Below are 25,795 nucleotides of genomic sequence, written 5' to 3' on the forward strand. Positions count from 1 at the left end.
ACTGGGCTGCTCAAGCCCGAGGCCGCTAGGGAGAGGGTGCAGGTTCGGTGGGCCCATCTGGCGGAGCCGAGCAAGGGAAATGGTCCCCGCCCCGCCGCTCGCCAGTTGAGGAGGAGCCGCCCTGGCCGGGTGGCAGTCCAGCCGCGGCGCGGGGCGCGGGCCAGAAGGGGCGTATCGTCCTCCCGTGCTGCTGCTGAATGTCGACTCCGGAGGATGAGGAGAGGCTCTCGCCGCTCGCCCAGAGATGGCCCCGCGCGAGCAAGTTCCTCCTGTCGGGCTGCGCGGCCACCGTGGCCGAGCTAGGTACCCGGCCGTCCAGCGTGGGCCTCCCCCGCGAGTCGTCGAGGGGTCGCGCGGGGGTGGGGGGCCGGGCGGGTGGCTTCGTTTCTGGGTGGATGCAGCCCTCTTGGTCCACACCTCTCCTGCAGGTGTGGCAGGGTGGGGGCAAGGCCAACCTTGTAAGGAGGAGGGATTGGAGGTCACGAAGGTCTCTTCCTTCCAATTTCGTCTCCCTCGGGTGTGCTATTGCGCCTGAATGTGTCCTTTTAGAAGCTTCCTGAGCTGGCATTCCTATATAGGGATCATTTTCTCTTTCGTGAGGATGCCCTTTTTAAAACCCAGTCCACTTTTCATCTTTACTGAGGTCATCTCTGTTATTTGTGTTCTTACACAGCCTCACTATATCGTTGTGTTTTGGGTCCAAGTTGTGAACCCAACCTGTGGGACTTAAGTTCGTTACCCATCACTTACTGAGCATCCACTCAGCATCTGCCAGTTGACCTCTTTGAGCGGAACTCATCTATACTGTGTTTACCTTGCAGGACTCTGAGAAGTTAATAATATATAAACGTTAAACCCAAGGCAAGGCACCCGCTCATTGCAACATTATTATGACAGTGCTGGAGACTGTAGGGATATAGTTCGAAAGACCCAGCCCTGACCTTCTTACAGGCTGGTGGGGAGACATGCAGAGACAGACAATTACATTATGCTACTTAGTATAATGAAGATGTTATTAAATATCATAAGAGCAGAGAAGATGAACAGTTACATCTGCATAAGCAAGTCAGAGAAGACTTAAGGGGCTACCTAGAGTAGAACTATGATGCCCTTGTAAGAACAGGTGGTGTTTCTTCCAAGAATTTTGTGACTAGAGTGCCTGTGTTTTCCCTGCCTTCACTGTGCATTTTAAGATTACCCTTTCATTTTCTTGCCCATTAAAAAAAAAAGGAATAGCTTGGATGTGTAAATGTTAGTTTGTCCTGTTCTAAAATGAGTTTACTTTGTATTTCCAGCAGAGCCAGAACATGATCTGTTGTTTGCCCTTTGTGCTCCTCCACTCTTGCCCTTTGGACCCTCTGTTTTTTTCTTTCTCTTCTCCCAAAGCTGATGGCGAATTTTTATTATTCATTGTTTTTACTGAAATACAATTCATTAACTTAAAAAAAATTTAAAAGCAGATTGCTAAATGATTAGGTATGTTTCCGGTTTTGTTTTGTTTTGTTTTGTTTTAACCTGATGTTCCCCCTGTGACCAATGGCTTTTGTAAAGGAACATTCCTCCTGTTAAAATTTCGTGGAGAATTGTATGGGGGAAGGGGAATCAAAATATGAGATGGCTTTGAGTACAAACTGATTTAGGATCGGAACCTGAAGCATTAAGTAACCAGCAAGAAAACCAAAATTATTTTAAGAGGCATAACCTATGCTAATATAGAGGTGCCTATATCTTAAGACTTTCCAGGTTTCATATGTCAACAGAGGAATGCTTAAATTCTCTATATATGCACACAACTTGTGTTTTAGAAAAACTAACAGCAAGATAATTAACTTTTCCAAAGACCAGTGGTTAAGACTGAATATTCTCTTCCCCCGTCTCTGTGTTCTCTTGGAAAAGGCATAGCTATGGTTTTGTATCAGGTGGTGGTCACTGAAAAGGCTTATGTAATGTCACTAATGTTAATGAACTTATCTGAATCATTGTTGTGTATAAAGTTATGAGCTTGATCTTCCTTATGTGAGCCAGATAGCTTCACTCTGTTTCCCGGTAAAAGGTCTATCTCTAATTCAAGATGTAATCATTAGGAAAAAAATTTTCAAGTACAGGTGGTATTTGTAAGGAAGCTACGCATAAAACTCATCAGTGCTGGAAAACCAACTCAACATATTCCTTAATTGAAAGAATATTGAGCCTGCCACCCTTTGATATGAAAGACACGATAAACCCTACGTTGCATCTTCTCTTTCTCAGACATCAGGTTAGTGATTCATCTACGGGCAAACATCGCCCACGAAATGATAGAATTCAGCTTCATCTGGCATTTGTTAAGAACCTGTCATAAGTAGTACAGTACTGGAAATTATTCACATTGGAAGGCAAACATTAAGGACTAACGTAGGTTTTGGACTGAAATTTCTGACCGAAAAAGAACCCAAGGGCTTGTCACTTTTTGTTTTCTTTCTGGTGCTCTGGGGCTGCTCTGGGACAGTGATTCTCAAATTTGGGAGTGTATAAGAATCAACCGATGTCTAAAACCCCATCAACCTACTGAGACTCCATAGGCGTGGGGCTAGGAAATGTGTAATTTTTAACCATCTCCCTGGCTGATTCTGATGTATTCTGAAATTTGAGAATCACCCATCTTGTGCTGACTAAAATATGGGTCCTGTGATGTTTTTAAAAATTTCGTTTGTTTCTCTGAATGTTACGGGTTTCCCCCTCGTTTTGTTTTTGTTGTCGTTGTTAGCAACCTTTCCCCTCGATCTCACAAAAACTCGACTCCAAATACAAGGAGAAGCTGCCCTTGCTCGGTTGGGAGACGGTGCAAGAGAGTCTGCTCCCTATAGGGGCATGGTGCGCACGGCCCTGGGGATTGTCCAAGAGGAAGGCTTTCTAAAGCTCTGGCAAGGAGTGACACCTGCCATTTACAGACACATAGGTATTTATCTTGATTCTAGCTGGTGAGTTTGTCACGAGTTCTGTGTTTGTCTCCTCTGCTTTCCTGTTGAGCTGTGTTCAAAAGCCAGCTAGTTTTCTTCTGCTAATATGATAAATGAATATAAGGTTATTAAGGAATTATAGCCTTAGGGTTTTAGAAATGCATACAGAAGTATGTAGGGATGAACTGTCATGATGTCATGATGTCTCTAATGTAATTTAAAATAATTAAGCAAAAAAAAAAAAAAGAAAAAGAAGCAAATATGGTGAAAATGTTAGCAATTGATAAATCTCCATGATAGATATATAGGGAATTGTATTATTTTTCTCTACTCTTCTGTATGCTTGAAAATTTTCCTAATAAAAATGTTTTTTATTTAAGTTTAAGAAAGAAAAAGATGAATAGTTGATTTTTTTTTCCACTTGAGGAACTTTAAACACAAAATTTAAAATATTTTTTTTTACATTCTTTGAAAATTAAAATATATTTGAGTGCAATGCCTCACCAGTCTCTGTCCCATGTGTCAGAGGCCAGGTTGGTCTGAAAGAGAACAGGGATGACTGTCTAATCCAACCTTGGCAATAGAGTAAATGCAACACAGGTGATTTTTTCCTCAGTTCCCAGGCTACCTATGTGGGTCCTTAGTCACTCTGAAAGGAAAGTAGTTGAAATGACACTGCTGCCAGTTAGAACACTTTTCTGCTCTGCTTCCAAAGGGGCACTCACATAGATAGGAGTTGCTGAGTTTGCAGCTTGTGGACAGGGGAATAAACTTGCCTTCAAAAGGAGATAGGACGGGCATGGCGTTTTTCTTCTCTAGTCATAATCATTCCTCAAATATGTAGGGACCCTTGATCAGAAAAGTGCCCAGTACTAATGTTTACCAGCTTTGTGTTTTTAAAGCTTCAGTTCTCCAGATGAGCAGGTTAGAGTGTATTCACCAAGAACTGTCCAGAAGTGTGATTAGACTGTTATTGTTTTGGTGCTCTGTATGTTTTTGAATATCTTAAAATACCTGATAAACTTCTTGAAATATCAAGAAAAGCTCTCTATATGAGTACCGTGTACTGATTTTCACAATTTTTCTTTTTTATTCTTTTTTTTTTTGATAGTTTCTCCTTGCCTCCCATTATCGTTTTGAGTTTTACTTCTTTCCATTTGTATTTTGTTGACCACCATATGTGGTTTTACAGTTAAGATTCATTTCATATGTTTGACACTTGACTGAAAAATTACCTTAACATAATAAATTATCCAGTGAAGTTGTGCATGTTTATTGAATGAAAATGCCTGCTGTGTACCAAGCTCTGTACTAGGGCATATAGTGTAATGAAAACACACAAAACCCACCTTGAAAGGCTCATGGTCTGATGGAAAGGTGAACAAGAAAATCAAGTTAATTTCTAATCAAGATGATAAATGCCATATTAGACACATGCCTGGATAGTTCTGGGGGATCAGAGAAGCGTGGCAGGTGCAATGACAGCCTAGAACACTGGAGGCCAGGTCAGAGGGCACTTTTTGGAAAACATGTTCTTTGAGTTGAGTATTGAAAGAGTAGGAGGAGTTAGCAAGTCAGGAAAGGGAAAATCCATTCGAGAAAGATCAGATAACACAGGAGAAGGCCTGAGGTTTTAAAAGGCATGCCCAGTTGGAGAACCATCAAGACCAGGTGTCCGAAGCCTAGGGTGTGTGAGAGAAAGACACAGCTAGAGAGGTTGACTAGGCCATGTCAAAGCATCCTCTTACTTTATTAAACACAGGGCCAGATTCACCCTTTCAATGCTCTGTCTTGCACAGTGTACTCTGGAGGTCGAATGGTCACTTACGAACATCTCCGTGAAGTTGTGTTTGGCAAAAGTGAAGATAAGCATTATCCCCTTTGGTAAGTTTTGTTTTGAAAATAATATACTGTATTGTACAACAGAGGGAATATAGCCAATATTTTATAATAACTATAAATGGAGCCTAACCTTTAAAAATTATGAATCACTATATTGTACACCTGTAAATTATTTAATGTTGTACATCAACTATACTTCAATTAAAAAAGAAAAAGAAAATATACTAGTGCCCGGAAGGTTTTACTGTTTATCCATTAGATTTGTATAAAATTGTGCATTTGTACCAAAATTGCCTCAAGGTATAGGCTTAAAATAATAAATAATTACAATATAAATCCAAATAATTGAACATTTACTGCATATTGTATACAAACACACAGGTATATACCTATATAAAAATTATGTATATATTATTTAATATTTTAATATTAAAAGAATTCTTATGGAGTACCTCCTTTATTCCTCTTTCTACTGAGAAACCCTAAGCTTTAGAGTCAAACAGAGATGGGCTCATATTCCTGCTCTGTTTCCATGTAGCCTGGGCAAACTACTTCACCTTTTTTATCTTCAATTTTCTCTGCTGTGGAAGTTAATACCTACCACCAGGATTTTGTTTTTGTAAGATTAGATGAGATGATGAATGTAAGTGCATATCACTTATAACATTTATAATAGAAACAGAGAAAAATAGGTTAATACAAGTAAAATACACAACTCCAGTAGATCAATAAAAAATACATAAAGAACATAAAAGGAAAAATCAAGAAAGGATATCAACAGGCAACTCACAAAAGAAGGAATGCAAGTGTTCATTAAACATGTAAAAATGTTCAACCTCACCAGTAATCAGGGAAATTAATTATAAGTATTTTTAGGCATTAAACTGTTAATGGGAATGTAAGTTACTATAACCTTTTTGGAGCATAAAGTTTACCTGTTAAAATTTTTAAATGTGTAATCCTTTGACCTAGCAACTCCTTCTTTATGATTAGAATCATTCAGAAATATTTGTACCTATGCATAGAGTCTCTCACACACACACATGCACACTAAGATATGGACTGTAGCAGTGTTGATAATAGCAAAATTTTTTAATTTAAATAACTAGCAATTTGGAAGTAGTCAAATAAGTTATGAGACATTTATACAGGGAGACATAACACAGCTATTTGAAGAATGGGTTTTATATGAAGAACATAAAGATGCCTACAATATCTTTTTTGGGCTGAAAAAAAAAATCCAAGTCACAACTATAAGTAAAGGGCAATAAGTAGAATTTCATCTTCCAGGCAAAATCTCTTGGTACTGTTTTTGAAAAATTGTAATGTTCTAAGCTATACTAGTTGCTTTCCCAGAGTTGGAGAAGGAATAGATTAATAGTTCTTGCATTCTGTAATTTCTTCCAGATGTGAAAGGGTTAGGTAAGAAGTTCAAAGGAAACATGTTACTGAAGCCACCTCTCAGGGTGGATTGCCTCTGTGTCCTCTGACCCAGTCAGAACAATTCTCTGGGTCTTTACTGAGTGATTATGCTGTGTCAGTCCTATACTTAGTACTGAGGATATAGTGATGAAAAAGGCATGGTCCCCCGACATAGTCCCTGACTAGACTCACAGTAATAGACACAGATGCCTAAACAAGTAGAATCATGTAACAGTCACACAGGAGGTGTGGTTATGGGATTCGAAAAGAGAAGAGCCAGTGGTAACATACTGCACCCATCACTGAGGAGAAACAGTCATGCTCATAGGTTATTGGTGGGAGCGTGAATTGATACAAGTACTGTGAAAAGGAACTTGGCAGGATCTATCAAATGTCATATAAATGTTCAAATTTCTTAGTGAAGAGTTAGCTGCTTAAATAAATTATGGAGTAGTCATAAAATGGAATGCTATGAAACGGTTTTTTAAATGAGGCAGCTCTGTATGAATTGACAGAGATAACCTTTAAGAGCAGAACAGTGTACAACCTGGCATTCTGCATTTGTACTTTTAAAAAAGATACTTTATACATACGCACACGTGTGCACAGACCGTCAATTGTAACTTAGTGGTTAAGACGGTGAACTCTGCACTCAGACTGCCTGGGGTTACATCTTGGCTGTACTACTCACTGTCTGTGTGAGCTGTCATTTAACTGCGTTGTGCCTCAGTCTCCTCATCCGTAAGGAGGAAATAACAGTGGTACTAATGTCATAAGAGTCTATATGAGAATTAAATGATATTTTTAAAAGTGCTTAAAACAGTGCCTGATGTCATGCATTCAGTGAACGCATTGTTATTATCTCTAGAAAAGTATAAGAGAAACTAGTCATTGCGATCACTTCAGAAGAGGGGAACTGGGGATAGGTACCCTCTTCTACTCTGTACTCATTTGTACCTCTTCAAATATTGTTTTAGAGTAAAAAGAAAGAAACTACCCCTTTCCCCCCAAGAGGCCACTGCCATCATCTCAGTAGAAGATGACTGGGGCGTGTCCTGAGACAGGAGCAGCTGGAGTGGGGAGAAGACGAAGGATTCAGGGCACGTTTAAGTACAATAGCCTAGACTTGTTCACTGTTGGCTCCAGGAGGTGAGGAGGAGGAAGAGTCCAGGGACAGAAAGAGTTTCTTCAAAGAGAGGAACACTGTCAAAACCCCTTCGCCTTGGAAAACTACTAAAATAGTAATCCATAAAATTTGACTTACCGGCCTTTGTCTGTTAAACTGATTACATCAATGCTGTTTTTATTCTCCTGCGGTCAGAATTAAACTGTAGTTAAATTATGTCTTTGAAGCAACTGCCCTTCCTTTGAATTTCAGGCCATGAAAGGCCCCTGGCACTTCAGATTTGAATTCCAACTCCTCCTGGTCCTTGAACCCTCCCATCAGTAAACAGACAAACCTCTGTGATCTGTCTGGGTCTATTCTTTGCTTCACTGTGTCTTAAATCTCTTATGCAGGGGCTGTACCAGCATGTTATTGTTCCCTACAGAATCTGTGAAATTGATAGCAACCTTTAAAAAAAATGTATCTCCTTTTAAAATTAGGAAATCAGTGATTGGAGGGATGATGGCTGGTGTTGTTGGCCAATTTTTAGCCAACCCAACTGACCTAGTGAAGGTTCAGATGCAAATGGAAGGAAAAAGGAAACTTGAAGGAAAACCATTGCGGTAAGTTCTCCAACCAATGGGTAACTTTCCTTTCCCCTTTGAACATTCTCTAATGACTTATGCATTTTTGTAACCCAACATTCAGTTAAGACCTTAATTCTGACTCTTAATTTGGAAGTGGTATTCACTAAGGGGAGAGCTGAGATGGACGTTTTCTTTGCCTTATAAGGTGTACATGTTCTCCACCAGACAAATTGTACATACGCATCGCTCTTTGCTGCTCTCCCAGACAAGGCAGCTAGACTTGTCCCCTACTGCAGCTTGATATAAAGAGTCTGATCATTAACGGTTGCCCTGGTGTGAATTCTGATTCTGCCACTGTGGCTTGGCATTGTAGAAGTCACTTAATATTTCTAGTCTGTTTCTTCATCTTTAAAAGGGACTGTCTCAGATGGTTTCCATGACAGAGAGCCTGGCTCATCAGGTGCCAGAAAGCTTGCTTTCTTTCCCTTTCTCTCTGAAGGAAGGGAAATAGCAAGGTGAAGCTTGCAAATTATTCCTACTTCCCTAATTTCGCTCCTCTTTTCCCAAGTTTAAGGAAGTTTTTATTATTATTATTATTATTATTATTATTATTATGCTGTTGTGATATAAAATCCTCCTATAGCACTACCCTATATTGTCGAAGTCTGCCTTTCTTCAAAGGGCCTCTTGTTCAACAATTTATTAAAATACCACTTAGGCAGTTTCCCCTGGGAAAGGGGCAAATCTTGCAGATAGATAGACAGACCTCTCCCAGGAAAGAGGAAAAGTGCAGGATGCCCTGAGCTCTGAGTATAAAGGGGTCTGATCCTCTGAACACTGTGGGTGTGCCGCTGAGCCAGAGGTCAGGGGGGGTTTGGGGGCCTCCTTTGGAAGTTCACCGCGATCACTGCCCTCCGCTCTGCTGCTCCTCTAGCTGACTCAGTGGAAAGTGGGGTTGGGCTGTGGCAGTCCAGGCCCCTTTCCCAACAGGGAGATAAGTAACATGTACAGCAGAGGAGAAAAGGGTACCACACTGGCTTAACCAAGTAGTTTACAGAATCCCAGGACCCGTTTTGTCATCCTGTAACAACTTCTTGTTACTATGTAGCAGGGTGAAGTGATGTTGCCTTGGTTTGATACATGGAGAGAAGGAACCATTGGGGTCCAGCAATGTCTGAGTTTTAACTGATCACCTCAGTATTTTTCCTTCTCTGTCTCTAATGTTGGACATTTTAGATTTGATATAGTAGGAAAAAATATTTAATGTTGTAAAGAGCATGAACCTTGGGATCAGACAATCTGGGATTCAGATCCAGCCTTTGCCACATTTTAGCTCTGTTACCCTAGTCAGGTTCCTTAACTTCCCTAAGCCTCAGTTTCTTCAGATGAAAATTTGAATAATAATACATACTTCATAGAGTTTTCAGGAATAAAATGTATCTTATGTATATAAAAAGTCTGGTGCTTAATAAGTGCACAATAAATGTGCACTTGTTAATGTGACCTCATTCGTGAGCATATTTCTTATATAGCATAATAGCAATTATGAATGTCCTTCTTTTTGGTAAGACTCAGAGAGTTTAATGCCTGAGTAAAAGCCACACAGCTAGTAAGTAGTAAGATGGCATTTGACACCAGGTATGTCTGACTATATAAAACCCAGGCTTTTATTTTATATCATAGGTTTCCAGATTCGGTTCATGGTTCAGCACCATTTTTCATCTGTGTATAGAAAAATGTGCAACATAAAGGCAAGATAATAAATTTTCATAAAGCCCAAAGTATTCAGTTTTAAGAACTCTTATGAAATTGTCCTTCCTACTTTTTGGTCTAAAAATATCACTTCTTTTATGAGATGATATGAGAATTGATTTTTTTGATGTTATTTGGTAAAATTACAAAATTTGAAGGTCTCCCGCAATACTAGTAAAATGAACTCAGAGGTCTGATAACCACTCTTCCTGCCTATAGTTAATATGGGCACAGATGATGTAAAATATCAAGAAAGGAGTTTTAATCTGTTTAATAATTTGAGAAGAGGATGTCACAGTTTATAAAGATCTCTATAAAAAAGTGTTTACATCAAAAGTTGCCCTTTTCTTCTAAAGAACTAATACGTTTATCTGGAAATTAGACTTAGAGGATTGCTTTAATTTCTAACAATTCTAGATAGTTAAGATGTTACTCTACTCTAAATCATAACAGCTATAGGCAAAGCTTATACAGTTGCATTCCAAACACAGGAACGCATAGAGTTTTCACATTTATTATTATTTTCCTTTAGATTTCGTGGTGTGCATCATGCATTTGCAAAAATCTTAGCTGAAGGAGGAATACGTGGGCTTTGGGCAGGCTGGGTACCCAATATACAAAGAGCAGCGCTGGTGAACATGGGAGGTAATGGAAACTTCGTTGAATTCTGCGAAGTCCTAATCGCCTTCATCATTTTAATTATAAGCACTCCATCGGGGAAAATGAGAATATTTATTTTATTATTTTTAATAATATGTACTGGCAACAGTCTTCCCTTATGTTATAATGTCATAATTGAATATTTTCCCTAGAACATTTTCACTTTATTCTATGACGATGTAGGAAAAGGATTTCCTAAAACTAGCAAATTGTGACGATAAGGAAATAATACCGAACCATTTCGAAGGGCTACTCTCCACACCATACCTTCCTCTCAGATTCAAACTGGTATATGTACCATATGTGATGGTCATTATATGCAGACTACAAATCTTCTGCGCCCCCCCCCCCGCCAGTAATCCTGCTCCTCTTGCTGTATAATCCATTCTATACAGCTGGGCACCTCAGGCTGGAAATCCGAATGTTTCCTTAACTCATCCCCATCTCTCACTTCCCATATTCAGTCATTAATTTCTCCTATCTTCTAAATATTTCTTAAATGCCCCCCCAGTATTATGCTAAGTGAAATAAGTCAGACCGAGAAAGACAAATACCATATGATCTCAATGTGGAATCTAAAAGACAAAACAAAACAAAATGAAAACAGACTCATAGATGCAGAGAACAGGAGGTTGCCAGAGGAGAGGAGGGTAGGAGGCCAAAATAGGTGAAGGGGATTAAGAGGTACAAACCTCCAGTTATAAAATAAATACGCCACAGGGATGTAATATACAGTATAAGGAACTATTACAATAATATTGTAATAATTGTGTATGGGGACCGATGGTTACTAGACTTATTGTGGTGACCTTTTTATAATGTATGCACATGTCAGATCACTATGTAGTACACCTGGAATAACCATAATATTACACATTAACTATATTTCAATTAAAAGAAAGTCTCCCCCCTCAATGTCTACTACCTTAGTATCCTTAAAATGACTGTTTTTACAATAGTAACCATCAAAACACAACTAGACCACTGCCACAGCCATCTAACTGGTCTCTTCCTCTGCCCTCAAATTTGTACCCAGTATCCATCGAACTTTATCTAAAATACAGATCTGAACATGTTATTGGTATCCTTAAAACCCTTCACTGGCTTCTTATCACTCAGAGAATAAAGTGGAAATTTCATAACATAACACAGAAGGCCTGTATAATCCAACTTGTGTCTTCTGGGGTTGAGCAGTTCATTGACTCTGGAGCAGAGAGGGAAGCAGAGTCAAGAGCTAAAATGTTCCACTGCCCGCACACACCAAACTCTTCCTCACCTCTGCACTCTCTGTCCTCATCCCTCTTCTTCTATTTAGTTTTCTTCTGCAGATCTTTTAATACGTAGCTGAGGTGTCTTCTCCACCCATGTACTTTACCCAGACCTCCTGCAGCCACCCCTCCCAGGTCATGGTGTGTTAGATGCCCCTTTATGTGTTTCCATAGTTCCCCGTGCTTATCTCTGTTATTAGTTTTACCTCATTTCATTGCTTTCTACTATGTGTCTATCTCCTGCTCTAGATTTTGAGCCCCCTGAAGGCAAGGACTATGTTTCATTTTTCTTTATTTCCCCAGTCCCTCGTACATAATCAACAAACATTTAATGAATGAATCAATGGATGAAAGACTCCTAAGACCAAAATTATATGATTCTAAGAAACTGATAAATAGCATTTTTGAGAGGTATAGTAACATATCACTCAAACATCAAAGGGAGTAAATCTATTTTATATACTGCTGTTTCAGTCCATTGATGTCTGCTGCATCATATTGGTGGATATTTTGGTTTTCAGAAAACCTTTCAGATTGTCGTTCTCAATTCATTGCTTCAAAATCTACTGCAGCCCAGATTTCTCTTCCAAGTTCCAGCTATCTACTCAGCATCTTCACTTGGTTATCTTAAATATATCACTTTGAATGTGTCCAAACCAAGCTCATTTACTAAATCACTTCCTTCTCTGTTCTTCCCAATCTCAAAATATGATATCATCATCTTTTTAGTTGAACAACCCAGAAACCTGGGCATGATTTTGATCTCTTTGCTTTCACTTGCTCCTTACAGCCAACCAGTCACCAAATCCAGCCAATTCTGTCTTGCATATATATATATCTCAAGTTCATCCACTTCCCTTCATCCCTGGAGCCACTCCTTTGTCCAAGTATCATTGATCTCCTCCTACTGGACCACTACAAATGTCTCCTAACTAGTCTCCCCACATACACCCCACAGCCATTTTGTCCCACTATGCATCTGAAATTTTCCTAATCAGGATCACTGGTGCCTATCATCTTACTTTAAAACATTTAAAGTAGTCCATTCTCATTTTCGCATCTCCATAAATGGCAGCTGTGTCCTTCAAATTGTTCAAGCTCAAAACCTTGCCGTCATTTTTGCTTCCTTTCCTTCCCTCCATATTCAATCTGCTGGCCGATCCCTGTTGATCCTGTTGATTCTGTCTTCAAAACACCCGAAATCTGACCAGCACTCCACAACCCCTTTATCCAAGGCACCATCATTTCTTATCCAAGCCACCATCATTTACCAGAAGAACCGCAGCAGTCTCATATCTAATCTGCCTTGTCTCCCGATAGTCTACTCTTAACATAACAGCCAGAGTGATCTTATAAATAGTGGCCCAGGTCGGTCGCTCCTTTGCTCAGAACCATCCCCTTCTCCAACTCTTGCTGCCTCTGCTCCTGTTAAACTAGTGTTCTTGCTGTTCTTCTAACATACAAAGCTGACTTTGCCTCAGGGCTATAACACATACTGTGGCTCTGCCTGGGACGCTTTGTCATAGATATCTACAAAGAGTACTTTCTCAAGCTTCCTTAAGGTATCTGCTCAAATATTATTGCGAGGTCTTCCCTGATCACCCTATTTAAATTCATATACATCAACCTTCCCCACCCTCCCACACTCGCTGTCCCCTTTCCTTGCCTTGTCTTCAGAGCAGTCACTACCATCCGAAATGCCATGTGTTTACTTACTTGTTTATTGTCTCAGCCTTCAACAAAGAATGGGGATTTTGTTCATTTTGTCCACGGCTCTTTTCCCAGAGCCTAGAATAATGCCTACCACATAGCAGGCGCTCAGATATCTGGTGAATGATCAAATGCATCTACCCATTCTTACCTCTTTCCAATTCCCTTCTCTGTACTTTGGTGTATGTAATCTTTACAAAACTCCAGTATTGTGACCTATCCCTCCCCTGTTTAAAACCCTTCAACAGCTCTTCTTTGTCATTGGGAAAAAAGTATAAAAAACTTAATGTAGAATAATGACCAGGACCTTTTGTTTAAAGTGACAGAATCTCAATTCAACCTAACTTAGGCTGAAAAAAGGAGTTCGTCAGCTCCAACACTGGAAAGTGCAGGGGTTGAACTGACTTTAAGCAGAGCTGGATTCAGATGTTCAAAAGATATAATTGGGTGCCTGTCTCTCTTCCTCTTTTCCTCCCCCTCCATCTGCTTTCCTCTGCTTGAGAGCAAGAATGGGATCTTTCATCCTTCTACACATTCCTGCCCCATTCTTAGCACATTCTTGACACAAAAGACATTCATTGTTGAATGAATGATATTTAAGCTTTCTTTTTCTATGTATTGCCAGATTTAACCACTTACGATACAGTGAAACACTACTTGGTTTTGAATACACCACTGGAGGACAATATCATGACTCATGGCTTATCAAGGTAAGACTGTTTTAGTTTGTCTCTTTCTATTTTTTCCTATCTCACCCTTTCTTCTATATTTGGCATAAATTCTAACTTTTGTCTCTTTCGATTGAGAACCTACTGATATCACCCTTAAAGAAAGGCAGCAGTACATTCATAAAGAGCAATTTTCTTAAAGTTTGTTGCAGTTAAAATGGGGAAGGGAAGGGCAGAGTTGCAGAATGTTTCAGGTTAAACCTCCCCAAATATTTGCACCCTGATGGGGCCATCCCAGGGTCAGATTCTGATAACTGATTCTCCAACTCAATTCAACGGGTATGTCTGAGTATCTTTTAGGTTAAAGGCACTGTGCAAGGCCCTGCAGTGGATACAAAAGGTAAACCACACTACTTCCCAGGGAGTGTACCAAGGGGAAAAACAAGACTAGTATAAAAAGACTGTACAGTAAGTGCTAAAAGAAAGGGACTAGTTACTGTAGAGTTGGGGTGGGCGGTGCAGAGAGAAAAAATAACCGCTCAGAAGGGCCTACAAAGGAGACAGAATTAGGTAAGTGTTTTGAAGGGCTGTGGCTTGTGACGGACAGAGACATGATAAAGAAGAGCATCCTAGGAAAAAGAAACAGCTTAAATTCTTTGCAACACAGGTTCAAATTATCCATTAGAGTGAGTTACTTTATAGATGTCGAGTGTCCTTATGATTCTATTTAGCTTCTGATCTTGTTTCCAAATTCTAGACCCCTTTATGCTATTTAGACAACCCCAAAAGTATATGAGTAGTGCCAAATTAATGATATTTGGAGATATACAAACAGACATAGATATAAACGATTCCAAATTTCAGGTTCACCTTAACTTAATATTCCTAGAGTAGTTTTTCTTCATTCTTCCTCTTTTAAAATAAGTGTTATCTTTAGTGCTGCCAGGGCAATCTTTCTGTCTTCGCTCAGCTTTCTTTCACTTTCTGAACTTTCATCCAGGTGTGTTCACAAGCAACACCATATTTTCTGTAGCCGATAGTCCAGCCACCTCTTTCACAGAGAAGACTGAGGATTTTAGGCCTCTGTCCTGCAAACATCTGTATGATACCTGTACCCACCCTTACATTCTTCCCTTCACTATCTTCGTCCATGCTGTTCGCTCTGCTTGTGAGACCTCCCCAGTTTCTACCCAGTCAAGTCATCTTGAGAGATATTCTTGTCTTTCAAGAGGCTTGTCTGTTCAGTGTTATGATCTATTCTCGGAGCAGGATATTCAGTTCTAATAGTCCCACAGTGATGTTACCTCTGTTTCTTTTTCATTGTCTTTCCACCCAAATGGTCTTCAAAATGCCACACTTCTAACTTCAGATTCAAGAATTTCCCAGCAGGTGTAAATCTGCCTAACGGACCCGACTCCACCTAATGGATCTGTCTTTTTTGGAAAGACATAGGATTTCCCATCACTATGTTCCAGCCCTAATCTGAAATAACTTCATCTTACTGTTCTCTAAGTCAGGTTTTAAGAAAACGGGGTGACTGGTACTTGGTTCATTCTTGAGCTCCACGCACTGGATCAGGTTTTTAACTGGGTTGGTAGGAGTCTGTGTGGTACGTGAGGCAGCTCGAAAGTCGCTAACCACAAACTCACAGCTAAGTAGGTAAACAGTGCTGTGCGATCTGGAAGTTCTGCAGGCTGTGTCACAGGGTAAAATGAGCGATCATGGAGGTTGGAAGGGGATTGCAGCTGTGCAATCGAGAGATTTATACGAGCCATCAGCATCTGAGTGAGAGGAATCTGGTATGAAGAAGAAGAGTAAAAATGGCGCAAGCACTGAACCATGTGCTTAGAAATGGCTAAAATGGTAAATTGTATGTTATGTGTATTTTACCACAATTAAAAACAATAGTGTAAGTAAAATGAAGTTCTGGGGCAAGGGAGGAGCAGCAGAAGACTGTGGCTGGGATTTTAGGGAGGTGGGGAGGCAGGTGGCAAAGGACGTTACTACGGGATGCAGCAGAAAGGTGGGGTGTTGAATTAATTCAGGAAATCGTACCGAACAGAAAAACCAGAAAAATTCCCTCTTCCCTCTTCTTAATAAAATCACGAGGCTATTGAGAGATAAAACTGTGCAAACGGTTAGCTTACACTGTGTGAAGATCACAGATGAGCATGATTATTTAGTTGATCCTGAAGAGGATTGCTGATTCTGACACAGTGCTGATGGACTGTTACGAACTAGCCTTGCAGATGGCCATCTGGTCTCCTAGAGAGAACAGAAGACTTACCCAATCACTCTCGGTCCATTATCACTTTAGCCATGTCCTGGGCCTCACTTTGGGGTGTTAACTAGCAGGGAGTGATAAAGGTCAATAGCAAAAAGCAGCAACATTCATGCCAAGTAGCTTGATGAAACTGACGTTCCTTTTACTCCTCTCTCTTCTCACTTTGACCATCTTACCTGAGGCCTCCTTAATATACTGTTTGCTCTCTTTTAATATTTATTTTTTAAAGGAGCCTAGCCAGATCACACTACCTCCTCAAAACAATTTGATAAGAAGAGGATGAGGCAGGCCACTGGCAGCTGCCCCTAAGGTCTCCGTGTGCCAAATGGGGCGGCAGTTGCCAAAGGGGGTTCTTGATGTGGTTATTATACAGGTAAAAATAAATCCTTTAATAATAATTTAATTAGTTAATTACTACTAATTAATGAGGGCTACCTACATTTTAAAAATAGAATTTATTAATAATATTAACACTCTGGTAGAAGTCGTTTCCACTCTTGGCACTTATGTGTGAAGCAGAGCTGGCACCCAGCCTCGCTGAAGCAAATGAACAAGTAAAAATGTAGTGTTTCCCTCCAATCTTTTGAGCCAAGAGGGGGAAATTGTGTACCTTTTTCTATCCTATTTCTTTGTTCTTCCTTACCTCTTGATTGGTCTTGTATGCTGTTTCTGGTAGACCTAAGTTTTAGAACTTAGGTGAACTTTGTGTTAGTTGAGACATTTCTATGTAAAAACGTGAAGGTGTATTAAAATAAATGATATTAAACTTGGACTTGCAGAGTATCTGAACAAATAGGAAAGAATGTTAAAAGAGCGGCAGTCTACACCTCCTGGGATATATATGGTGGAACCAGTAAGTTCTTTCCACATAGGCAATGCCTGTTATGTGGACAAAGACCCAAGAAAAGTTACATGCACAGTCGGGTCATCTGCTGGAAAATGTAAATAGGTCATAATGGGCTCCTTCTCTGGAATTCAAGAATTCCTGAAGTGAGTTTCTCCTTTGAACAATCAATCCTGACCTGAAAGAGTCATAAAGAGCTTGGGGACTTCCTGCTGCAGCAGTTGAGAGTAATAGAGTGTGAAGATTCCTAATGCAGCTTCAGCTTCCCTACCACAGAGCCTTCAGAAACTTCAAAGGCCTTGCTTGGCATGGAACTCAGTGATCCTTATCTCTGGGAGGTACTTGATGTTCCAGAAGGACACAAAAGTTTTCCACAGTTTTTCTTTCTAGCTTTCCATTAGCCCAGGCTGCCCCCCCTGATTCCATCTGTGGACTTAGCTGCCACCTCCTGGGTCCTGGGCCTTCCATTTCCTGTGATTCAGGATAGCCACCCCTCTTCTCATCATCTGTGTTTCTCCTGGAGAAGTTTACAGCAGTTAACGGGTTCTCGGGTTATGGAATGTCGATAATGTTCCTGTATTGCCTCGCTCATGCCCACATTCATAATGAACTGATGGTGGTCTCTGAACTGTTTAGTCACTCGTTTACAGAATCTTGATTTACTCTGTAATGGGTTGGCCACATCCATTTTGTCTGTCTTGAGTAACTGACCAGAAGCCTTTCTCAAGAGGGGGTAATTATGAACCAAATTATGTGATTCCCACACTTACGATCCTTTCAATGACTTCCCTTCGCATGGAGAATAAATCAAACTCCTTAAATTAGCCTTCTCTGCCTGCTTCTTTAGTCTCTCATCTAGCTGGTGAGAAGGAAGCATCTATGTCGAGACCTGCCGCCACCCACGAGCCTTTCCATGACTGCCTGTCACCCAGTTACTCCCTATCACATGATCTCATTTTATTTTTTTCATAGCACTAACCACATCTGAAATTATTCATTTCTCCTCTGCCTCTCCCAAGTAAGTGCCTTGAGGACAGGATCTTATCTGTCTTGTTTACTGCCTACAAGAGTGCCTGACTACAACAGATGTTCAATGTATATTTGTTGACTGGAGATTCTTTTTTTTTCCTACCTCTTTAATGAATTAAGTTATCATTGATTTTAAGCTAAAACAGCATTATTATGAAGAATATTATAGTACTAGATTTAGTATTCCATTATTTCTAAATATCAAATCCCCTTTCCTTAAAAGTTAGAAACTGCTACATATTATCTTTCTATTTCATTTGTTTGTATCTATAGTTTTTGTTCTGGACTGGTAGCTTCTATTCTGGGAACACCCGCTGATGTCATCAAAAGCCGAATAATGAATCAACCGCGAGATAAACAAGGAAGGTAGACAGAAAGTCTTCAGTATCCATGGATCTGAATGTCTGTAATAATATTGTTCTTTAAAGACCCTTCCCTGTATTTATTCTTGATGGAAATGTATTTTTGTGTTTACATGTGTTCAACCAGGAAATTGTTTTTATACAGTTACCTGCTTTGTGTCTGATGGAAAAGTACTGTGCATTTGGGGAAATAAGCTAATTTACCCATCGTATTATTTAGACACAAGGTGTTTATTATGACTTTGTTGTTTTCAAACAGTTTTTGAAAATATACTCTGTTGAGAATTTCCAGAGCACTTCCTTCAGAAGCTTATGACTTAGAGGTAACATGGGTAATTTGACCTGATATAAAACAGTATGTTCTCTCTGGAAGAGATCAGGTGGAGTGAATTCTAAGTTATCAGACCAAGGATGGGGTGAATCAGAAAACTCAACCTTGAAAATATCTTTAAACTCAAAAGAGGTGCTCTCTATATACAGAACCACAAATATTATTTTTTCTAAGCTAGCAGAAAATAGTTAAGTAAGTTTTCTTAGACCATTTAAAAATTTTATTGATACATCTATTTACACATAAGAAATTTAACAAAATTGTCTTCTTTCCTTTTTAGGGGCCTTCTGTATAAATCATCAACTGACTGCTTGATTCAGGCTGTTCAAGGAGAAGGATTCATGAGTCTCTATAAAGGCTTTTTACCCTCTTGGCTGCGAATGGTAAAGTTAGGTTTTTCCTGCCTTTGTTTTTGTTTTCTTTATATTAATTCTTAAATCACTTTTCCTCTCTAAATATTTTCCTTTTCTCTTCTGGCTTTTGGCATGGTTCTGCCCCCAACCATGGTTCTTTCTTTCTTTTCTACATCTCTTTTCATTTTCTTTTACCTCCAAGTCCCTTGGTAGATTAAGGTAAAATAATTCAGTTACATCAGAAATGAATAGGTTGATATTATATTATGTTGTTAGAAAGCCAGTGGATAGATTGTTCTGAAATGTAAAGCGTTTTGCTATTTAGCCAAAATATTATACTTTGAGATAGGTATACAGACTTCATATGAGACCATTCCTATCAAAATGTTACTGTTTCAAACAAAATTAGTTACTTTGATGATAAATGTTGCATTACCCATTAATACTTATCACCACAAAGCTCTGCTTAGGAAGAAAACATTATATAATTTTTATTTAGTCTGGATGCTATTTTTTACTGAAGTGAACTAAGATGTAGAATTAGATAGACTTATGTTAGTAACATAACAAATATAATAAAAACAAGGTACTCAAGTATTTGGTAAGTTAGAACATATTTGAAAGAATGGAAGAGTTATGGGTTTAGAAATTCGAACAATCAATACTTTACACAATATGATATAATAATATTAACTGAGCACCTACTCCATGCAAAGCCCTGTACTCGATGCCTGGCTTTGGGATGAACCTAAGAGTCTCAGCCCCTGCTCCAGTGCTGGAGCTTCCAGTCTAGGTCAGGAGCTTCCAGTCTAAGTCAGGACAAACACTGAGTAAGAAACCAGAAGCAATGAGTGGAAGAGTCAGGGGCATGGGGTGGGGATCCCTGGTGCTATCAGAATATATATAGCAAGTAAGGACAGCCTAACCTGGGAGATTAAGAAAACCTCCTTGGAGAATGGACTTCTTTTTTTTTTTTTTTTTTTTTTTGAGAATGGACTTCTGAATTGAGATTTGAAGAATGAGTAGGACTTGGCCAGGTCAAAAGGGCAGAAAAGAACATTCTAGGTGGAGGAACTAGATGGAGTGGACAAAGAATATGACAAATTCAAAGAACTGAAGAAAACCCAGCTGTCCAAGGCACGGAGATGTGGAGGAGAGCAGCGCAGGGTGAGGCCAGAGAGAGGCAGGGACTGGATCAGGAAGGGCCACAGGACCCATGAGAGTGAGGGGCATTGGCTTGATGACATGTGCACTTTTAGAAAGACCCTTCTGGCTGCCATGGGGGTTTAGGAAAGACCAGGAGTAGTGATAGATGACAGATAATGATAACTTGGACTGGAATATAGCAGTGGGGACAGAAGAAGATAGAATTTTAAAATATTTAGGAGATAGAAAGGAGATAAAAAAGAACATGACTGGATGGGGAAGTGGTTGGAGAAGGCAAGGAAAAGTCGGGATTCATTCCCAGATTCCTGCCCTGAGCAAACAATGATATAATTTCCTAAAATGGGGACCATTTGCAGAGAAGAAGATTTTGTGGTAGAATAACAAGTTTAGTTTGGATATGGTAAGTTTTGGATACTCGTAGGTCATCTAAGAAGAGATGTCTAGATGACTAGCTTAATATATTGGCCTGGATCTTAGAATCATGAGGATGGAGATTGAGATTTGAGCACTGTCTACACACAGATAATAAGTGAAGCTTTGGGGATAAATGACATCACCAAGGGTAGTAGGTATCTATCTATTAACATGAAATCAGTAGCCAAAGCCCTTGGCAATATCTGATACAAAAGCATACCTAAGTTGTAAAATATAATTTTGCTTGTTTTGATTGTACTTTGAAGTTATCTCAAATCTGTGGATATTTAATGGAAAGGAAGATATTGACTTGGCCTGCATGAACCAGGCACTATCATAAGTGCTGGTAACACCAAGGAATAAGATGTTTATTTTATTTTTTTTTTTTGCGCTAGAGGAGCGTACAATGTGATGGGAGAAGATAGACACGTAAGTAGTTAAAATTACAGAAATTATGAAGCTAATATTACTAAATCACTTGGTATATGGCCAATGCTATGCTAATCATGTCTCAGCTTAACTCATTGAATTCTCCCAACTCTCTATTTAGTAGGTTACTATCATCTCTCTCTTTTACAGAGGAGGAAACAGTAGCGTAAAGTGTCTGAATAAATTGACCGGCCTGGGTGGTTCGTAACTGTGGGAGCCAGGGACTCAAACCCAGGCAGTCTGACTCCAGAGGACACAGTCTTACTAAAGAGGCTGCCAGTGCTGTGAACAAAACAGGAGAACACAGATAGTGGAGTCAAATGGCTTGAACTCTTTGGGAAGTCCCAGAAGGCTTCCCGGAGGTGATATTTGATCTGAGCTTTGAAGGATCAGGAGGTGTCTTCTTGATCAGTAGGTCAAGAAAAGCGTGAGGGAGCAACATGAGCAGGGGCACCAAGTCATGTGTGGCCCCGATATGTCTGGTGAACTGCAGGAAATTCCGTGTGGCTGAACAGTAGGTCCTCAGAGGGCAGGTGGTGGGAGAGGACGCTAGAGGAGCACTTAGGGACCAGGCTGAGAAAGATCTTGGCAGGGGGCAAGTAAAATAGTTTAGGTGAAACTCTGCAGGTAACAAGCATCTGTTTGAACATGGAAGCCATGGGCTAAGATTTGCCTGGGGACAAGACTCCTGTAGCAGCAATGTCAAAGGTACACTGAAAGCTAGAATGCAAGAAAGGGCGTTTCGGCAGTGGTCTAGCCAGGAGATGATTGTAGAAAGGGAGAGAAGATGGATTGCAGGAACATTTGTGCTTGACTCCACAAGACTTAGTAAACGATCAGATGGAGAAAGGGAGGGAGGGAGAGAAGGAAATGGGACTTTGATGTTTCTAGTGTGAGAGACTATGGGGATGGGTGAGACCACTGATGAAAAACAAAATCGGTCAGGAGAAGTGAGGGGCAGGGAGAACATCATGTACAAAGGAGCGCTGAGACCACTTGATCTGACCCATTCTCTTTATACATGAGACTCAGGAAGTATATATAAATGACCCCAAAAATGAGTGCTTAATATATGACAAGCTCTCTGCTAAGCTCTTTACACACATTAATTATTTTTCTAAGTCTTACAAGAACCTAGTAGAAGAGGTGGGGTTATCCTCCTTTTTCAGATTAGAAAAACATGGCTCAGAGTATATAAGAAACTCGCTCAAGTTCATGTAGCTAGTATATGGCCGAGCTGGGAATTAACTGCAAGTTTGTTCAACTCTAACTAAACCCATGCTCCTAACTAAGACAGTATACTGAATTTCTCAATATCCTGCAGCTCATTGTAGAAGTTTTAAAAGAAAAGAGACAGGTCGTGGTGATGGAGAAATGTTACCAGAGACAGGCTGGATTACCACCAAAGATGACCAGGGTGGCATTGCCTTGTTGGTCTATCACAGTGCAGAACCCTGAGCTTAGAAGCCTAACTCCTGAGCACTTCCGAGTAAACTGGCCTTGCACGTACAGATGCCCTGCAGCCAAACTCATTGAAACCGATGACTGGACCACAACATTGGCTCAGCCACACTGAGAAGTACACTTGGCCAGTGATCCAGATGCTGAAGTCCTCTGGACAGCTAACTTCAAGCTATATGGGAGCCAAGTTATAATCAGAAGTTTGCTTGCTGAACACAGAACAAAACAGGAAGAGCTTATTTGTGAACTTAATATTGAAAAAGATACACCCAAGAGCACTTATGTGTTGAGCCCCACAGTAATAGGAATGGAGAAAAACTTCTTTTTCCAGCAGTTATGACAACATGGGTTCACATACACTTGGATTATTTTCAGTGGTACAACTATGCCAGTGAGGAAAAAACAAGTAAAAGCATGTACTGGCCACATGCACATCTACGAAGAGTCTCAGTGTATCCCATTTATATACTATGCATGCTATTTGGCTATATGATCTTCCTCTCTATCTCCTCTTCAAAACCCAGCTAAACCCAATCCCAGTTCCTTCCACTAGTTAGAGAAAATATGACCTCGCTTTGCTCAATCCCTGATTAATATTTATTTCATTTGCATATAGTTTGGGTGCTATGAGGAAGAAGTCTGATTACCAGCGCAATTAGGAATGATTGCGTAGTCCATTCTTAACTAAGACCTCCGCTTCTAGATCCAATTGCAGTCATATCCTTGGCTCACTTCATTTTTATTGTCACAAGAGTGTGGTTTCGTCACAACTTCTTTATTTTGTCTATGTCTTCGTACATTTCACTGACTAAGATGTCTTCTCCTAACGCCACTATTATATTCTCAGTCTACCAGTATAACTTGCGCAATGTTTCCAAACACGAATGACATAAATATTGCTTTACAAACTTTCTAACCAAATACATTTTACATTCTAATTGCTTAAGCTTATTCCTCCACTCTAATGTGATCAGAGTTCCTCTCTGATCGATATTACCCATAACCTATCAACCAAACCAGATAAGAACTGGATCCGAGACACCCTTTCTCTGATGGCTACTTCCAGTGTTTCCTCTGTAATTTCCCTCTGTGTCTTTAGCGTTTTTATCTTCTGTTATTGAATAATCCTCATTCCCTTATAATTCCTTTTGGCACAGTTACACCTTCATAGTCAGTTCTTTCTGAGTTAAAAGCCCTTTTCTCCATTTAATGTGAATTTTTATATTCATTTAGTGATACACCAGGTGTTGGTTTTATGACCCAACTCTCAAAGGATAATCTTTCATCTTCATTTTCATGTTCTTAAGTGCCTCCTTCTCATGCTCCATATGTAAACTACATGTAGAGGCAAGGAGCCCAGCCTAGAATTCAGGCATGCCGAGCCCGAGCCTTTTATCCAGTAACAGTCAGTAAGAGGAACCCTGGAATGGAAGGCAGAAGCCCATGGTCTAGCTCCACAACATGCTGACAGGCATCTGATTGCTAAGTCTTAGTGTCCTCATCTGTAAAACAGGGACATCAGTACCTTTCCTTTCCATTGTAACTTGTTCAGAGAAATCTGTGAGAAATAAGACATGAAAGTGCTTTTGTAAATTATAAGGTGCTCTACAAAGGTGAAATACCTTTGAATTGCCTTTAGCATACATTTTAGAATGGAGTCACCATACTTTAGCTGAAACATAAAGACCCTCCAGAATCTGACCAAATCCTGTAGATCCAACACATATATCCTATCACAGTTGTACTTTTCCAGTGAAATCATTTTCATTAATGTATCTTGGAACTTTGCTTTGTTTTACCAACTTGAAATCATCTTGTTCCTCTCCAAAATAACCCACAGTAAATAAAAATACTTTTTTTCAGCCTAAGTGGATTCAAAATGAGTTCATCATTCAAAGATGTGTATGCATATGTGTAGAAGATTTATAATTGCTTTGAAATATGCACTAACTTCTTTGGTTAATCTTTCAGACCCCTTGGTCACTGGTGTTCTGGCTTACTTATGAAAAAATCAGAGAGATGAGTGGAGTCAGTCCATTTTAAGCCCTTAAAGATGCAGCCCTTAAAGATACAGTGTTCATTATCATTGAAATGCGGGCATCTGCAACATACACCCCCTATTATTTCTACCTCTTTAGGAAGACACCTTACTCCACAGAGACTGTGATTTATAGGGGGCAGCACTTTATTTTTATCTGGAAACCCAAGTTCTCTTTGACTCCTCTTTTTGTTCAAAAGCAATCTGATTGGATCACACAAGGCCACCCAATGAGACCCCCAGCACAGCGTTTTCTAAGGAAGAGTCAAATCCTGACCACTTACCTTGAGCAAGAAGATTCGACCTTCGAGATGCTATTCTATGCTGAAGAGCTTGCTTAGAGGAGGAAATGCCAGAAGGGAGACAGCATCTTAGACCTGAAGCAGACAATAGGAATGTGGAAAAATACATACGTACATAGTGACCACGGAACATATTTAACCTGTCGTGTCAGTACTTAACGACTGAAATTTGATAATTCACTTTTCTGTTGCCGTTAAAGTGTGCATACTTTAAATTAAAGGGAGGTGAAAGAATAAACATTTTGAGATTTCCCTAGTGTTGAAGGAAGTTGATGTACCTTTTCTTGCCAGGAGGATGAAAAAAAAATCAAGTTGAGATGATGTTTGGATCTCAAGGGAAGAAGCCGTTTTCCGTCAGTGCCCTGTCGTTAGTTGATCTGTGTTCACTGGTTAGCTCTCCAGCACACAGGCTAACCTGACAGCCACCGACTGCACCTTGATGAAAACAGAAAAGAGTGTTTGCTTTGTGACATATCCCATTCCAGCTTGAATTTGTCACTAGCTCTCAAGAATCTCAATATATGAAAAACACAGTTTATTTGATTAAAGCTCGGGTGGATAGGTCCTTTTGATAAAGAAACATCTGTTATCGTCAGCCTCTCAGTGGCACGTTAAAAGCAAAGCTAAGATGAAGTGTGCTAAGATGAAGTCAGCTGACATAAATCCTTTCTTAATCTCCCCTTCCCTAACGCTTAGGGTCCTAGAGAGAGAGAACTCAGAAATCACACTAAAGCTGTCTCTAGCCTGAATCTTATTCAATTTGACAAAGCCTCCTGCCTAAAAAGTGATAAGTATAAACTGCCTATGGTATACAGTTATGTCTCCAAT

At 39.8% G+C, this 25,795-nt stretch overlaps 1 protein-coding gene across 6 annotated transcripts; it reads left to right on the top strand.

Annotated features, from left to right (window-relative positions):
- The first annotated feature begins 5 nt into the window (after positions 1-5).
- SLC25A27 (solute carrier family 25 member 27) lies at positions 6-25,501 on the top strand. 6 transcript variants are annotated; one of them, XM_068557585.1, is made up of 10 exons: positions 6-303; positions 2,747-2,938; positions 4,739-4,823; positions 7,809-7,931; positions 10,180-10,292; positions 13,911-13,995; positions 18,384-18,476; positions 19,084-19,186; positions 21,133-21,166; positions 22,491-25,501. In XM_068557585.1, exons 1-9 carry the CDS (start codon positions 198-200, stop codon positions 21,160-21,162), a joined length of 930 nt encoding a protein of 309 aa, XP_068413686.1. In that variant the 5' UTR covers positions 6-197; the 3' UTR covers positions 21,163-21,166; positions 22,491-25,501. The 6 variants fall into 6 exon arrangements, with proteins under 6 accessions (XP_068413686.1, XP_068413687.1, XP_068413690.1 ...); XM_068557586.1 differs by having other exon boundaries at positions 24,599-25,501; XM_068557589.1 differs by having other exon boundaries at positions 24,766-25,501.
- Positions 25,502-25,795: the final 294 nt, after the last annotated feature.

This window comes from Eschrichtius robustus, chromosome 12 (assembly GCF_028021215.1).
Source record: "Eschrichtius robustus isolate mEscRob2 chromosome 12, mEscRob2.pri, whole genome shotgun sequence".
NCBI lineage: Eukaryota > Metazoa > Chordata > Mammalia > Artiodactyla > Eschrichtiidae > Eschrichtius > Eschrichtius robustus.

Bases quoted from the DNA above. Each gene is read 5' to 3' on its own strand.
- SLC25A27 (XM_068557583.1), top strand. From the start codon at position 198: ATGTCGACTCCGGAGGATGAGGAGAGGCTCTCGCCGCTCGCCCAGAGA. The intron at 4,824-7,808 runs GTAAGTTTTGTT...TTTTAAAATTAG, and splicing joins GATAAGCATTATCCCCTTTG to GAAATCAGTGATTGGAGGGA. The intron at 18,477-19,083 runs GTAGACAGAAAG...TTTCCTTTTTAG, and splicing joins CCGCGAGATAAACAAGGAAG to GGGCCTTCTGTATAAATCAT.